Raw genomic sequence first — 16,290 nt, 5'->3', positions numbered from 1 at the left:
AAATGAGAAAATGCTAAATACTAAACTATAGCAAGTAACTTTCGAAACACGATATCATCTACATGACGCTCGGTGCACGAGCGCTTGGATTTAATAGTAGCAGACCGACATCCGCATAGCAACAGCTTTCAGATTCAGACAGTGAATGAAAGTTGATTGCGGACAAAAATGCGAGCCCAACGACAATTTCGGCAGAGCCGTTGATATTTCGTCAGTGTGTCATCCTTCGCATCGTGTTCCATTACGTGACACCTATACCACACAACTAGAGCCACGCCAGCATTTGCCTTACACCTTCAGAAACCAGCATGTGAAATTGTGTTGTGTGTATTGTATTTCGACTCCTATTTCCTACCTAATAACAAACACATAGATAAAAACAAATTAGATTTTTTAATTTAAACATTTTCGACCAGTGCACAGAACAATGTAAGTCGTGCACAAAAAATGAGCCAAGAAACCTTGTCCTGAATACCAGCTGGCTTCTAATAATCCTCAATATTTACATAAAATTGTCACAAAAATAAATTGAACTTGAACTCGATGTAGATAAGTCGACTGGGGTAAAGCTCAATTCCTTTTAATTGCGTAGATATAAGTCTTAGCCAGTAAAATACTGGCTAACTTTCTAATCGGTAGGGTCTCGCCGGAGTATATAAATTTCCGAGTGTAACTCTGTCGCCCTCTAGAGTAATAATAATTATTTCAATTTTATTACACACATTACATTTAATATACGTTACTATGTCCATTTAAATTTACCCTCAAAGAAGCATAACTTAATTCTGTTTATTTGAGGGTAGGTTATAAAATACCGTACTAATTTATTAATTTCAGCACCCGTTTTAGTCACTATATCGTTGAGGCTAACCGTTGCTATTATATCATATAAATAATAAAAAAATGTCTGATAATAACTATCTATTCCTTTGTTATGTATGAAAATATTAGTCACTGTCCTATTTCAGGGAAACTGGGTATTGAGAGCAGTATCTCCGTTTTATTTAGTTCAATCCCGTGTTACTACCTCAAATGAAGTGCCAAACGCGTGGGTAGCGAGAATCCCAAATGTTCTGTTGAATGGAATTTGTGCAAACATGTAATTCGTGTTGTAACTGAAACCGATTGCTCGATGAATTTTCAATTACATAAAAGTTAGACACTAACTTTATTCGCAATGTATAAACATGCCAATATTGGTTACTCTTTCGCATTAAAATCATTCGGGTAATTTAATGTTAAATTTGTAATACTAATAATGACTTTGAGACAAATCATAGTATCACTTAAAACTCGTGAGTACAAATAGTACACGGCCCATTCCCTTCTAAGCCCGTATTGTCAAAGAGTAAAATGAAGTAATAAAGCTAATTCTACGCTATTGTTGCAGTGATAAAAATAATTGTACCAATTGAATATTGTCACATTCTCCCCTTGCGAGAGGCGTAAAAATCTTGTTATCTAATAAAAGCATCAATGCAGGGTTCACGTGAATTAGGTAAGAGTTAGGGGCCGCTGCTTTTGGGGTCCATACAATATAATAGCCCTTGGTACTAAAGAAAAGACCGTGTACTTTTACGTCCCGATCTCAATTTATTATGTAATACATTGCATTATTTAATAATTTAAGATGATAAGAAAACATGAGTAAAAACCCGCACCTAATTAATTATGATCAAAGGTCGCCGTTCACTATGTAACTGTAACTTCCAGATAAAATACGTGCCACATAAAAAAAACCATATTACATATAACCATGGTTTACAACTCGACCCTCCGCAAATGCCAGTTAAAATCAGGTCAAAGGGATGTAGGGCACAGATATCCACAGGTAAGAGGGATGTGTGCATTCAACAATGTACACACACTCAAAGATACACCTGCACTTGTGTTCAGAAGAGGTTATAGAATGGAAAAATGTGTTTTGTCCATTGAATCAGGGATACATGACTGTCATAGACTTTAATTATTCCAAGTTCCCTTACATGCAAAAAACATTGTATATGTTATTTCCAGATAGTATTTTTCAAAATTGTATAATAAAAGTATAATTTAATTATACTTCTATATGAAAAAAATTATAGATCAAAATCCGTGGACGATATGAACATGTTTTTGTATAAAAACCATTTTATAAATATTACTGGTTTGGTTACTTTTTGCACTCACAGTTTGAAGGGATAGTTCATTATAAATACCGAGTGATGAGCTCAGCATGCCTACCAAACCAAAATGAAATCTAGGAAGGAAGCCTTATGTCCTCTCTCCACCATATGCCATATAAACAATATTTTTTGAGTGAAAGTGAGTTTTATTAAAGTACACAACAGGAAACTTTTAAAACATGATACATAAATCTGCATTTTCCCAGGTGTTGATAAAATATTTTTAGTAGGATATTGACAATTAAGTAACCAACCATCCTAAATACCATTTATGAGAAATTTGTTACTGACATAAAATAATGCTACTAATTTTATCATAACTGTAACTTTGGAACATTCCGACCCAGAATATATTGAGAATAAGTTTCACTATTCAAACATGTTATCAGCAGGCTTAGCACATGGAAATTCCATAAGATTTTTTTGTTACTCAAAATTGCTTACCAAATTAAAACCTATAAAAAATCCTATATGGGATCATGATTGATTAAAGATATTTTGTTTGTAAAAATATAACCAAAATACAGACTGCTGATAGACAGTCAACCAATACTATAAACCTATGAATATAACCATAGATTCATACCTAAATGTTCAACAATATAATAAATTTCATGCACACGTTTATAAAGCACAGTCTTTTCAAATTTAAATTTTATATAGTATGTACTAAAGTACTATATACTTTCAAATTTAAATTTTATATAGTACTTTAGTACATACTATATAAAATTTAAATTTGTAAAGTAATATAAATATAATAGTATTGTTCATACCAATTATATTTTACTGCAGAACTATTGTTTTATCATGATACAAATGTTTTTTGTATCATGAATTGCTGCTAATTTTGATTAAACTATAAACAGGGATATTGACTATCCAATTAAAAGGTTTTCAAAATATTTACAAGATATAAAATTTACAAAGTCAAATAACTCCAGCTTACAACTACACCATTTCTTCTTAAGTATGTTAAAAAACCATATACATATGTACAATTAAATTGTCTTGCAATTCTAATATATTTTTTGTAAAGTGCATTAATATTGAATTTATAAATATATTCTAATACCCAAAACTTGTTAGTTAGTAGAAGTTTAAATATGTAAAATTTCTTACATTTGTTTTTGGCATTTTCATCCATGAGCATATTGAAATGGTGATGACGATTCCACGCTGCCATTTTGCCTTCGTGCGGAGCCCCGAGAAGCACCAGGGCCGCCCCGGCGGGCCCAACTCCGTCTAGGGGCTCCAGTGTCCTCAGTACACTAAACTTTGTCACACACTCATAACCCAAGAAACATAACTAACACACGCTCACTGGCAAAACGCCGTCGCCTCAAACGGCGTTGTCATCGGCGCCAAACCGCGCCACACATGCCTTCGCACTTCCGTTTAACTCACTTAACGATGCACTCGCGAGTAAATAACCACGATCAACACACCGCGCGGTGATTCACCTCTACGCCGCTCCGCACTGCAGGCTTGAGGCGGACTGTACCGAATAGCGAGCGTCCGTCACGGCCGTCCGGCGCCCGCCAACCCTACCAGACTGACACCCAAACACTCCGGCGTCACGTGCGCTTCGACACCACCACAACAGCTATCCTCTATTCTTTGCGCACCAAAACAATAATGCACGCGCGAATATCACTCTTCTATTTTAAATTATGAAAATATTTCAACGCAACGGAATGCGACGGGAGCGAGCAAGACGGGACGACGCGATTCGCCTTCTTCGATCCGAATCAGACAGACTCGAATCGACCTCTCGGACCGCGAACAAAATAATAACAAATATGCATGAAATGCTTGCTGTATTATGTGCACGTGGGTTGCGTCACACAGTTATAATAAAACACTGCGTATAAAAACAATTCTAGAAGAATAACGATTTTTTTCTTACATGGCTTTTATTTAGACGAGCCAGTGAACGATTTCAAAATTTTACGAAATTATGCGAAGTACTCCATTTAAACACACAAGTATAAAAACTGGTCGATAAATTACAAATTCACTACTGCAATTACATCGTCATCAACTACACTATTTGTAAACAAAGCACAGCCCGTGTTACATTCAGTAAATTATTAGTTTTGGAACCGAATACGCGAACGCGTTGATCAAGCGCGACAAGTAGGACAAAACATGGCAGACTTTACCATGGTATCAAAAGCAAGCATTTGTACTCATCTACGCTCTATGGTTTTCATTTTTATTTGACATTATTGCCAGTATTTTTATTAAATAAAACTGTTTTATTAATTAAAATAAAGATTTAAAATGCAATGTAAATTAATGTTAAAACATGTAGACATTTTCCTAGAATAAAACAAATGTAGTAAACAAGTGGCATAGATAATAGAGCTATGTGTCGTTTTTTGTCATGGCTTGAGTCACAAATATAAATTTCTTGAAGTTATTAAGATTCCAAAACTAGCATTGCAAACTTTAATAAATATTTGTTTAAAAACATCTACCAAAAATCAAACAGTTAAAAAGATAATAGATCCATGGTCATGCAATTACATTTTATAAATCTAGCATAAAGAGCTACTAGAAAATGAAGACATCCTGTCTTAAATTATAATATAGTTTAATAAAATAAATTTATATGGGACATGATTATCTATCTAACTTTTATAAGCTTTTATTTATATGTATGTTATTGTAAAATGTAACGAAGTGTAAGGAAGTAAATAATATTGTTATTTTAAGCAAACATTATTATTTTAAAGTTATTTTTATTATTTGGTACTACGGCTAACAATTCACTAGTACCTAAAGTCGTTGCCTAGTCCGTTAGGAACCATAAGCGGGTCCAAACAAAAATTTGGGATTTAAAACTTTTTTTCCATATCCTTCTCTATATTTTGAAAAACCTGTCAAATGCCTGCATTCCTATGAAAATATGAAGGCATTCTGTGGTTATTTCTTTTTGAAAATGAATTGAGACTCTATGCCTTAGTTTGTTCTCTATGGTAATAACCTTGTTTTTTCTAAAGCGAAGTAATGCTGTGGTGTAACCAGTTGTGACGCACTAACACATTTCTCAATTGCTGAATGTAAAAAAAAGACTGAAAGCGTGCTATTATTAAATATACCGCACCATACTACTTTTTCGAAGAAAATTAAAGTAACGTTAAGAAGGTTAACACATATATTCATTCGGATTCACAAGTTTTGTTAAATGTCATCTTGATTGCAAATAAAACAACGACCATGCCTAAACGTGGAGGAGGAAGACCAAGAAATAATTGGAAAAATGGTGCTCCTAGTTGCTTTGGTAAGTTTTACAATTATTAGGTTTTGTAAGTTTTATCCGATTCATTACGGCCAACGTAAAGCCCACACAGGCAACTAACTGCTGGGTACGCCATTGTTGTGACGTTACAGGAAACTACTCTTTTTCCTTGTTATCAGTGTTAGGTAAAGTATTATCTAGTTAGGATTTAAGTAGAGGAAGTCAAGACCCATAAAGGTTGGATGAAGGGACTATACCTAGTACTAGTTAATATTTCAATATATTTTTGTTTTAGAACATGACGACCGCATTCACCACACTGGAAGGCGAGTTATGTTCAAACAAAGTCAAAACAAAGGAAAAAACAACAAGTTTAAAAATTGGAATGATGCTAAAATACTATTTGATGATGATGTTGATATGGGAGCATCTGGTAATGCACAAAATAGAAGAGGTGCTTACAGAGGTAGAGGAGGTCGACTTGGGTCTCCACCACCACGGCCATCCCAGCACAAAAAGAAATTCATAACTGGAGTCCTGCCATGGTACCAAATAACTATACCCTATGGAGCTAAACATGAAAAGGATGTTATATTAAAAGTTCTGCTAAGTCACATATCACCAGAAGTGTTTATACCACACTACTTCAAGATTGAAGGAAATTCCGCAATATTCTATGTGGATGATGTTAAGGTTGCTGAAAAGTTATTTCATGCAGATCGAAAGATAACAATGCCTAATGGTTTCAAGTTGGTGGTTATTGTTCGCAATGCAGTACCAAGAATTAATATTACTGATGATATGAAAGAAAAAATGAAGTTGGCTATGGCTAAACGCTATAACCCAACAACAAAGGCTCTAGATTTAACGAAATTCCATGCAGATCCTGGTGAGATTTTTAATATTTTTTTTGGTTTTTGTAATGTATTACTGTGCATTGGTTTTGTTGAATCCAGTCAGATTAATACAAATTAAATAAGTTAATGTATTTGGTGACATTGTGTTCATGTTACACATATGTTTACTATTTTTATTTTTTATAATCTGGGCAGTTTTGCATGGGAGTAAAATAAAAAAGCCCTGATTGATTTAGTTATTGCTTAGCATCTTTGTATTGTATTTACTCTTGGTTTTCATTAACATTCCTCAGATACTTATTAAAATCTTATATATAAATCTCTAATTTACCTTCATATTAAAAAAGAGTTATTAGACAGTACATATATTTCAGATCTTGTGGATGTATTCTGTGCACTTTTTCGTCCGATCATTATGTTGGCTGCAGTGGATATAATTGCTGAAAATATACCAGATTTGGAAGCTTTAAATTTAAATGATAATAAGCTACATGGACTTGAACATTTAAAGATATTAGCCACGAAATTTAAAAATTTGAAAATTTTATATATGGGTGACAATCGGGTAAGTGTTTTTATATATAAACTACTTTTTGGGTTGCTACTTCACTATACAATATTATGTAAATATTTTCTTTGCACATGAGAGCATATGTATGAATGTCAAAACAGAATTTTTTTCATATTGTTGTTTTTAGTTTTTTCACAACAGGAAGGTTTTCGGAATTAGTATCAGCTTTATTTCTTGTTTTTATACTGGCAGTAGAAAGGTTAAAAATAAAGATTTTATTTATTTTTTAATGCCAAAAGATAAAAAAAAACCCATTAAATTGTGCATATGACTATGATTTAATTAAATTTCAGATACCATCAGTGGCTCCACTAGAAGCGTTAAAGGCTCTTCCGCTAGTTGAACTATATCTTAAAGGAAACCCCCTTGTGAACAGGTTCAATGATAATGAAACCTACAAAAGGTAATAATGAAACGGTGCATTTTACATGTAAAATTTCGTTTTACTTTGTGCGAGCTACTGATGACTGCTACAAAGCTCAAAAGTCAAGGTCAAAATATGGTTATAAATGTTCTTTGTTTGATGCATTTTTGATTACTACCTGTTTAAAAAATGTATCAAGAGGAGTCAGGAATGAACATGGTTGAGTGCCTAATATTACAAATTTATAAAATTGCTGTGCTGATAATTTTTATGTTGATGTAATTAACCAATTTACAAAAAAGTTTCATGAAGTGTTGTTTAATTGAGTTAATGATAATTATAATTAATTTTTTCATATATCTGTAGTTCTTTACTCCAAATACCAGCTGTGATAACCACTACAAGATATTTTATAGAAAAGCTTTGTCTGTAGATAGTTTAAATTTTGTACAAATTATAGCTGGTATTGCGGTTAGATACACCAACACATTCAGTCAGCATTTTTGATAATGCTCAACATTTGTATGTGACTTAATACATTTAGGAAAAAACGCATCAGTGTGGTTTACCATACAATACTGGAAATATGATAAAAGCATTGTATGCATATATAATCAATATATATACTGATATATGACATATCAGTTTAACCAAAGTGAATGTTAAACAACTGTCCATCCACCCTACAAATGGGCATCCTAACAAAGTCTACTTTAATAAATTAAAATAAAATATGATACAAGATACAAAACTGCTGTTGTAGTTTTTATCCTCGCCCTAAATAAAAAATGAGGTTACTTAAAACATTGTACTTTAAGGGGAATATTTCCTTCACAAGTTTAAGACTTTATTGTCTGTTTGAACTAAACTGTCAAATGTTTCAATCGAGTGTCGAATCATAAGAAGTCTATGGTCTGTGTTTTAGTTTAAGAGATGGTAATATTTTAGGACACTTCTATTTATTGCACAACATTATGGAAGTCTTTCGGGTGGTTTTTGAGTATACTTGAATTGGACTTGAGAAGTGCTTAAAACAATTGCTATCTCTTGTACATCCACTGTTCTCTATAAGCATAACAATCATAAATTTGAAAGAGATTTGATTGAAGCAAATGTTATATTAAATTTTTGCACAGTTAATTATAAACTTTGCTCGAATGATGAACACTATTACTCAAATATATAAGTCATTGAATTTGGCCAAGGTTTCTATTTGGTTTTACAAAAATGTAAGAAAATTTCTTCAAGAGACACAAACAGATTTCTTATTTGATTTTTAATTGGAGATATTTTTAAAATTTTCATATGTTTACGAAAAATCTATAGAAGCTTTGGTGACAAGATTTTGTTCATCATTCCTTTACTATTAACATATCTTCGTTATGTGTATATTTCTTGTTTCTGTTTATTTTTTAAACATAGTTAACATAAACGAAAATATGTTAACCTTGCAAGGTTGAATATTAACTTTGCATTAATTCTATCAATATTATATTTGTGAGAGTTTCAGAGGTAATTAGTCTTGCCATGTTTATTATCTTCAGTGAGGTCCGGCGGAAGTTTCCGAAGCTGACGCGATTGGTAAGTTATGAAAAAGTATCAGCATATATATCTAACATAGCTCTTAGACCCTTAACTCACCGGGATGCCATGGCGACGTCGCTGGCTTCATTAGCCAAATGAAGTACAGTAAAACCCTCTTTAGAAGATTTCTCAGGTTACCAAAAACGCGTCTTAAGCGAGAAAGCGTATTATGGGGGATATGGAAAATAATACGTACTACATATTATGTACTAATTTTGGTATATATAGGTATTATATTATACATTTATAAATTACATTAGTTTAGCGTAGTGTAATAATAAGATTTTAATTCATTAGCAATTAAAAATACATAATACAACTTTTGCAGTGCGTCTTCGCTTTGATCTAAAGTAGCTACATAATGTTTTAAATCATTAACAGTTGATAATGTCTGGGCGTTTGACAAAACCAGAGTTGACTCATCTTCGTCTTCATCATTATCAGTTAGGGCCTCGTTTTGTGATTGAATTTCGTACGGTGCTACATTTTCATCAATGGAAGAATATTCAGGAAAACCCTGCAGTATTTCGGGTTCTTCACGAGCGGGCAGAGGGGCCTTTCTGGGGGCTCTCGTTAGAGCGCTCGGTTAGACCTCTCGAATCGGGTTCGGGCGTATTAAACGGGATCACGAATCGTATTAAGCGTTAAGAAATGTATGAAAATAAGTCTCCAGTTGCAGAAACTGGCGTAAAGTGGCGTATTATGCGAGAAATCTTATTAAGCATGATCGTCTCTAACGGGTTCTACTGTAGTTCTATCTGAATCACTTTTTATATAACAAGACATGTTTTCTTCAATAAGACGCATTCTGCCATATTTTATCATATAGTAAAATTCAATATTTACAAATATTATTTTCTCATAGAATATTAATCCGTTTTGAACAAAATTATAGGACGGCGATGAACTACCACCGCCAATTGGTTTCGACATACCGGACGACGTATCACTGCCACCAGCACAACAATCATTCCTCGTTGACCCCAACGGCCAAGAACTTATCAAAGAATTCCTAAAGCAATATTTCGCGATATACGATTCAGAATCGCGACAGCCATTACTCGATGCTTATCATGAATCGGCGACTTGTTCGCTGGCAGCCAGTTACTTGAACACGGACAGCCGGAACAGCAATTCAACTAATAAGTAAGTGACTACATAAATTTGATTATTTAATCAATTGCGGCACAAATCACTATGATGACATCATACCGAAAATCATTTTTTTTTTAATTTTTGTATATAATGTATACTTCTCGACCTTGGCCACCGCAGTCTTTGGTCCTGTCAGTAGTTAGACCGGTTGAGGATCATTGCATTAGGTCAGAGGACAACATTCTCCCTCTACTATTTTTATTTATTTATAGGCTTATATCAAAATCATAAAAGTTAAAGAAAGAAGTTAAAAAAGTTAGTCTTAAACTACAATAACTGATTATGTGTGCCTACATGCAAAGGCTTCCCCCATTGTCGTCCATTTTTCCTTATTGTATACCAAACTCGACCAGGTCTTCCAGCCATTTCCATGATTTCATTGGCCCACCTTTAACCTTTGTTTCTTTTATGGCCTCTTGCTTGCCAATGTTACAATTTTTTAGTTGTTTTTTTTTTCATATGTAGCGTCAGCAAACCCTATTTTATCTCTTAAATTCTTGTGGTTGAGTTTAAACAGCAGAAGGAGAAGAAATAATACTTTAGTTAAAAGTTATGGGTGATCTAGTTATAAATAAGCGACATAAAATTTGACTTTTCTTACCAACCCTTAACCGTATTTATTTTCTAGGCTCAACACATACATGGTGAACAGTCGTAACCTAATGAGAATAACAGACAGAGATCACAGAAGAAGATATCTCAAAACAGGCAAATTGCAAGTTGTGTCGCTGCTCTCTGAGTTACCAAAGACCACTCATGATTTAATGGGCTTTGCTGTTGATTTAGTTATATTTAATGTGAGTAATTTGAGATTTATGTCTTGTTTGACCTTATTCCACTAGCTTCTACAGTGAAAGCAAACATTCAGAGGTAAGAGGTATGTGTTGCAAAAGGCACATCAAAGAAATGGATGCAAACTAAGACCAAGAGTTGTATAGGGTTGTACTGTCACTGGATTTTGTATATTGAGATTTAAATAAGATAAAACTAAATCAGTCTAATTACAATATTTTGCTTATATCAATTGTTATTTAACAATTTTTTTTGTAGGCTAAAACAAATAATGTCTCACTTGTAATGTATCTTCTATCTGTCGTCTCTTCACAGAAATGTTTCATCATTACAATTAATATAAATATCTCCAATCGAACTTTAGACTCTATTAATTTATTTTTCTTAGCACATTCAGATGACTGCAAAAAATATCTTATGTGATGTAATAGCATTTTAATTCAATGATCTTTATTTTTCCAGCCAAATATGGTAGTACTAACAATGAATGGAGTATTCAGAGAAATAATGACGACGGGGACACCTCTCCGATCCTTCCATCGGACATTTGTGATTGTTCCGAATAATTCGGGTGGATTCTGCATACTTAATGATATGTATTTCGTAACAAATGCTACTAAAGAGCAGGTTGGCAATTTTTTTTGTATTAAAAATAATCAAACAAGATTTTTATGTTTATTGAAACTAAGAGTTTAGATTCTAATATAAATATAATTTTTGTGAAATATAAATTAGTACATTTATCATTTAACAACGATAAAATCATTGTTCATCATCAAGTTTAATTTTTATATTTTTTTTCAATATTAAACAAAGTTGATATATGAAACATATTTGTAAAAGGCCATTGTGTTAAATTTTTATAACAGGAAGACAAAGCGTTTTCAACATCAACACCAGCTTCAGTGCCCACTCCAACTACAACGCCCGCTGCTCCCGCTATTCCCGCTATTCCCGCTGTGACGCCAGCAGCGCAACCCGTTGCCGGTACTTCGCAGGAAGACACGCAGAAGATGATGCTAAACATGCTCAGCCAACAGACTGGCATGAATGAACATTGGAGTATAAAGTAAGTAACTAATCTTTTGGTACGAGTTCTATATTTGAAATACCAGTCGTAACTACAACTAACCGTAGATTCTATACATTTGTTTCAAATTATATCTCCGGTATTCTGTTAGAATCGGTACGAGACCGATCATTTGTTATTTTCAGAGTAATACTTTTCAACGCTTAGTTCAGAAGTCCTTTGATAACGAGTACTGTAAACTTTTTAACACTTAAAAACAATAATGAACAACCTGGCAAACACAATAACGATCACACCTCAGTGGCCAATTTTGAAAAATATTAAGAGCCTGTTTATTTAAAACCACTTATAAATTGGCAAAAATTATTTTTTCAATTTTTTTCTACACCGTACAAGCAAGTGTTTATTATATTATATAAGTGTATATTTACTTAAGAGATTTTTTGACAGCTGTCTTCAAGAAACGGGTTGGGATTACCAGCGGGCATTATTTATTTTCAACCAACTGCAATCTGAAGGAAAAATACCTCAAGAAGCGTTTGTGAAGTGATTATAGACACTATTGTAGATAAACTGTTTCCTTATGTAAGCTAGTTTGCATTCAAGAGATTTTTGTTAAGCATATTCTAGTTAACTGCAAACCAATGGAATATGGCGATACTCCCTTTGTTTTCAGTTGCATGTTGTATTAATCTTAATTGTTTAAAGAATAAAACCAAAATGAAAACGTTGTTCTCTTCGTTTCGGTTATATATGTATAGATTTTTAGTATTGTATTTTAAAATTATAAAATGTCTTATTAATGGAACGAATATTGCAACGTCCAAATCTTCCAATTGAATGGAAATATGTTTCGACAAAATTGGGACGTTTCAGTATTTGTCTATTGTAATCTTTTCAAGAATTGTTAATTAACATTACACTTACTGTTTCTTGTACTTTTATTTTGTGCTTTATCTGAAATTTCGTACTTCGAAATGCAATAATGTTGAATCAAATTTAATTTAAAGTGTTATTTCTGTCCCTACATAATAAAAAGAAAAGAAAAGAATGTCAAAAGTTGATTTGGGAAAATAACAGCACATTGGGCTTTGGCGACCTCTATCGGCCAGTTTTATGGTGCCTTTTGTACCCGGAGTGGGTTATGGTTAGGGGTTTGAGACCCCGTTGAATGTGGCGGAACCCCTTAGATGATCTATGTGGGCTAGCTGCATATTTTTTAACCAAATTTGGCGATCGTTTTACTCGGCTGTGTGTTTGGAAGCCTGCCTAAGTGCAGTTTATTGGGGATGCATAGAAACTAGATATATGAATAAATTTTTTTTACAAATCGTGTTTTATTGTAGACATGATATAACTTTATTGATTTCTCCCATTTTTATAAATTATCTAAAAAAATTAGCCGATAATTGGAAGATAGTAGACATACTGCCTTTTAATGTTGTGTAATGCCGTTACGAATAACCAAACTGCGGCTATATCATCGGTCACTTTACCCTACCTACTGAAAACCCTCAGCGCCAGAATTATTTAGACATATCTTCGCGCCCAGCGTCCAGCGTCGATGCCATGGCTGTTGGTAAACAATCCTTAAGCAAAAATACCTTTAGAAGAAATTCTTCTCAATAAAACTATTTTTCTATATACTATTTTGATCAAATAAATCCTAAAGGGCACGCGCAGTGAGTTGATTCATAATTAGAATGAAATGGAGTCATATTTAAATAATGCTGTGATGATTATGCTTCTTCCAGATTGCTGCAGCTGTACTAGACACAATGTAAAATCTATACTAACAGTTAATTAATTAATATTTGCGAAGATTTGTTGAATGTAAAATATGTACTAAATCGATATTCTGTAACTATATAAATCAGTTTTTTATTCTAACATAGATGGCGCTGAACATAAACAAACGCCTTATAGAAATCTTATGAGGCGTTTGATAATCGTGCCTAATGCTTTTTATGTTTCCAAATTCTTTTAAGATTGCATCCAAAACAAAATCACCGAGATTTTCTTAATATGTTTTCAGTGTGTATAGGCTTCTATAAACAGTATGATTGTTGACACTCCTCTGCCTTATCTTATATAAACTAGGTCATGTCTTAATATTTTATATTAAAAATTATAACAGTCATTCAATACTTCTACCTATCTTTCTGAACTTATTTAAATATATTTACCTGCATGGTTGCTAATTAACAGACTTTTTTCTTTAATTTAAATGAAAGCTCAGGAGATTAATCTTTTAACTTCTATGTATTTCGTAAGTCAATTATTAGAAATATGTAACTTCAAATGAATGTTGTTTAAGCTTGATGAACGTTCTCTAATATCTTTTTGCGGTGACATTAGTGATATGTATTGTGTTACTATACTATACTGTAGGTACTTTGCTATGTGACATGAAGTAGCAATATAATTTTATTATTTTATACAAGAAATCTTCCGAGTGCAATCTGGTACGTAGAAAGTGTTGACTGAAGATAAGTATAAAATGCTTACGTATAATGAGTATAGCAAATAATGGAATTTTACATACTCGTGAATGTGCTTTCATTCCAATATATTTGTTTATAGTAGGTAATATGAAAATCTTTTCAGTATCGTATCTCATCAGCATACTAAACTACCTAATCGCGAATACGTATAAATAAAAAATATTGAAACCGTCTCCAAAATACATTAAGAAGTATTCAATAACATCTATTAATTTGTCTTGTATTAACAAGAGAATTAAATTATTAAACTTATACATATTTATATACGAGGAATGTCTTTTGAAAAATACAAAAACAGAGAGTGTGATATCCTTTTTTTTTTTGAATGGAATCTCGCTGTTGGCCTTAAGGGCCTTTACAGCTCAGCTCGGGCTGTTATGGCGAGCGTAGCTCGGCCAGAATGGCTTGTTATCCCGCGGCTAGCGCAAGGGCGTCTCCTGTGAGACTCGAACCTCGGCTTGGGCCGTCGCGGGCCGGTCAATCGCCTGAAGGGCAGGACGGAAGCTCACTGGAGTGAGCGAAGTGCGAAGTAAAGGTCCTCGCCTTCCCCTGTGAAGGCGGTTTTTTACCCTAATACGTGTGATATACGGTCAACACACACCTATTTAAGTAGCAACTAAAGGCCAAATACCATGCCTGTTTATAAACCTCTATAGGAAGTTGCCGTTGAACCCGGTGGTTATGGTAACGCCAAGCTTTTGTTCAAAAGTAACTTTAAAATTATATTTTCTTTTCTGACAGACTTTATCTCACTCTTCAGAAGTCCGTTAACGTGGCAGACATTGTTCCTTAAATAATATAGTTAATAGATTTTTTTTGTGTAAGGTATATATTATCGTAAAATTATACAAAATCATGCCTTTTTGCTCCTATAAATAAAATATGACAAAATATTGTTAATATGCTATACATATTATATAGTTTAATTAAGGATATACAGTAAAAATCTGTTATAACGACATCGAAGTGACTATTCATATTTGGTCGTAAAAACCGATAGTCGTATTAAGTACCTAATACAATATAATTCATACCTTTGATTTTGGTCCATATAAACGGTTTTTTGTTCTAAACGATGCTGTCGTAATCGGTTTTGACTTCCTTTTGTATCCAATAAATAGTAAGTCAGTTTTCAAAGTAAGAAGTATTTTTTTGAAATTTTCCTATATAATAATTAATATGACATTCCCGTTCTAAGAAAATAAATGATGTCAACATCAGTTATATTACGTATGTGTAAATTAGTTCTAATCTAAGATAAATAGTTCCTATCGGTTTTTATTAGTTCGGTGTCATAATCAAAACCCTTAATTTATGTATTAGCTGTCATTCCGTACCATTAGACAGTTGACATTTAGCTTCGGACAAAGCGTTTCATTTATTTCAATATCAACAGTCGCCACCGAACTTAACTCGTTAAGTTAGTATGGGTAACTAATTTAAAAAAAAGGGTAACTATTTTTTCATGTTTTAAGCTAAAAGTATTTGCTATTCACGTATGACTTATCCTATTACGCAGGAAGATGTTAAATATTCTTATGATGCATGTTTATGTTCCTCGGATTTTCGGAATTAGCGTTTGAAGTATTTTCCTGTAAATGTAACTCCAGGGAATCCCAGTTAACGTTACCTAAACCCACACATTACACAAACTCACACAACCACTCATAGTTCTCTTATTTTATTATAATGTATTTTACATTACTTATATGTAGTTTACTAAATCAATAATACACTTTTAATAATTTTGGAACGATTGTTGTCTTTTAATTTTAACCTCATTGCTCAAACATCTATATGACTATAACAACCAATATAATGACGTAAAAGAATAATAATTCACCGATTTATAACGTACAGCTGCGGTTTGCATGGAATTGGCTGAAACAGTAAATTTTAACGCAGGAAAATTAATCAAAATCGCTTTAGCCGTTTAATTCTTAGTTTTCTTTTTTTTTTACTTCGTTTGCCACAAATGACCGTGTTTCATTGTAGATTGTAAAAAAACAGAACTTTCTTGC

At 33.0% G+C, this 16,290-nt stretch overlaps 2 protein-coding genes across 5 annotated transcripts in view; one reads left to right on the top strand and one right to left on the bottom strand.

Annotated features, from left to right (window-relative positions):
• Positions 1–4,328, bottom strand: part of LOC123716549 (serine/threonine-protein kinase minibrain) — a 95,784-nt gene extending 91,456 nt beyond the window's left edge. For all 4 annotated transcript variants that reach the window (XR_006754577.1, XM_045672351.1, XM_045672358.1 and 1 more), the window contains exon 1: positions 3,288–4,328. Coding sequence is in view for 3 of the 4 variants with exons in the window: in XM_045672351.1 (XP_045528307.1) it covers positions 3,288–3,351 (64 nt within the window). In the remaining variant the exon portion in view is untranslated. The remainder of the gene's footprint in view (positions 1–3,287) is intronic.
• Positions 4,329–5,159: 831 nt separating this feature from the next.
• Positions 5,160–13,095, top strand: LOC123707865 (nuclear RNA export factor 1). The gene is made up of 10 exons (XM_045658217.1): positions 5,160–5,454; positions 5,708–6,301; positions 6,644–6,834; positions 7,134–7,243; positions 8,749–8,785; positions 9,684–9,934; positions 10,572–10,740; positions 11,198–11,362; positions 11,605–11,804; positions 12,216–13,095. The coding sequence occupies exons 1-10, from the start codon at positions 5,391–5,393 to the stop codon at positions 12,313–12,315; spliced, it is 1,881 nt and encodes a 626-aa protein (XP_045514173.1). The 5' UTR covers positions 5,160–5,390; the 3' UTR covers positions 12,316–13,095.
• Positions 13,096–16,290: the final 3,195 nt, after the last annotated feature.

The sequence above is a fragment of the Pieris brassicae genome, chromosome 1 (genome assembly GCF_905147105.1).
Source record: "Pieris brassicae chromosome 1, ilPieBrab1.1, whole genome shotgun sequence".
NCBI classification, from domain to species: domain Eukaryota; kingdom Metazoa; phylum Arthropoda; class Insecta; order Lepidoptera; family Pieridae; genus Pieris; species Pieris brassicae.
This window is presented reverse-complemented; position numbering and strand designations above follow the sequence as displayed.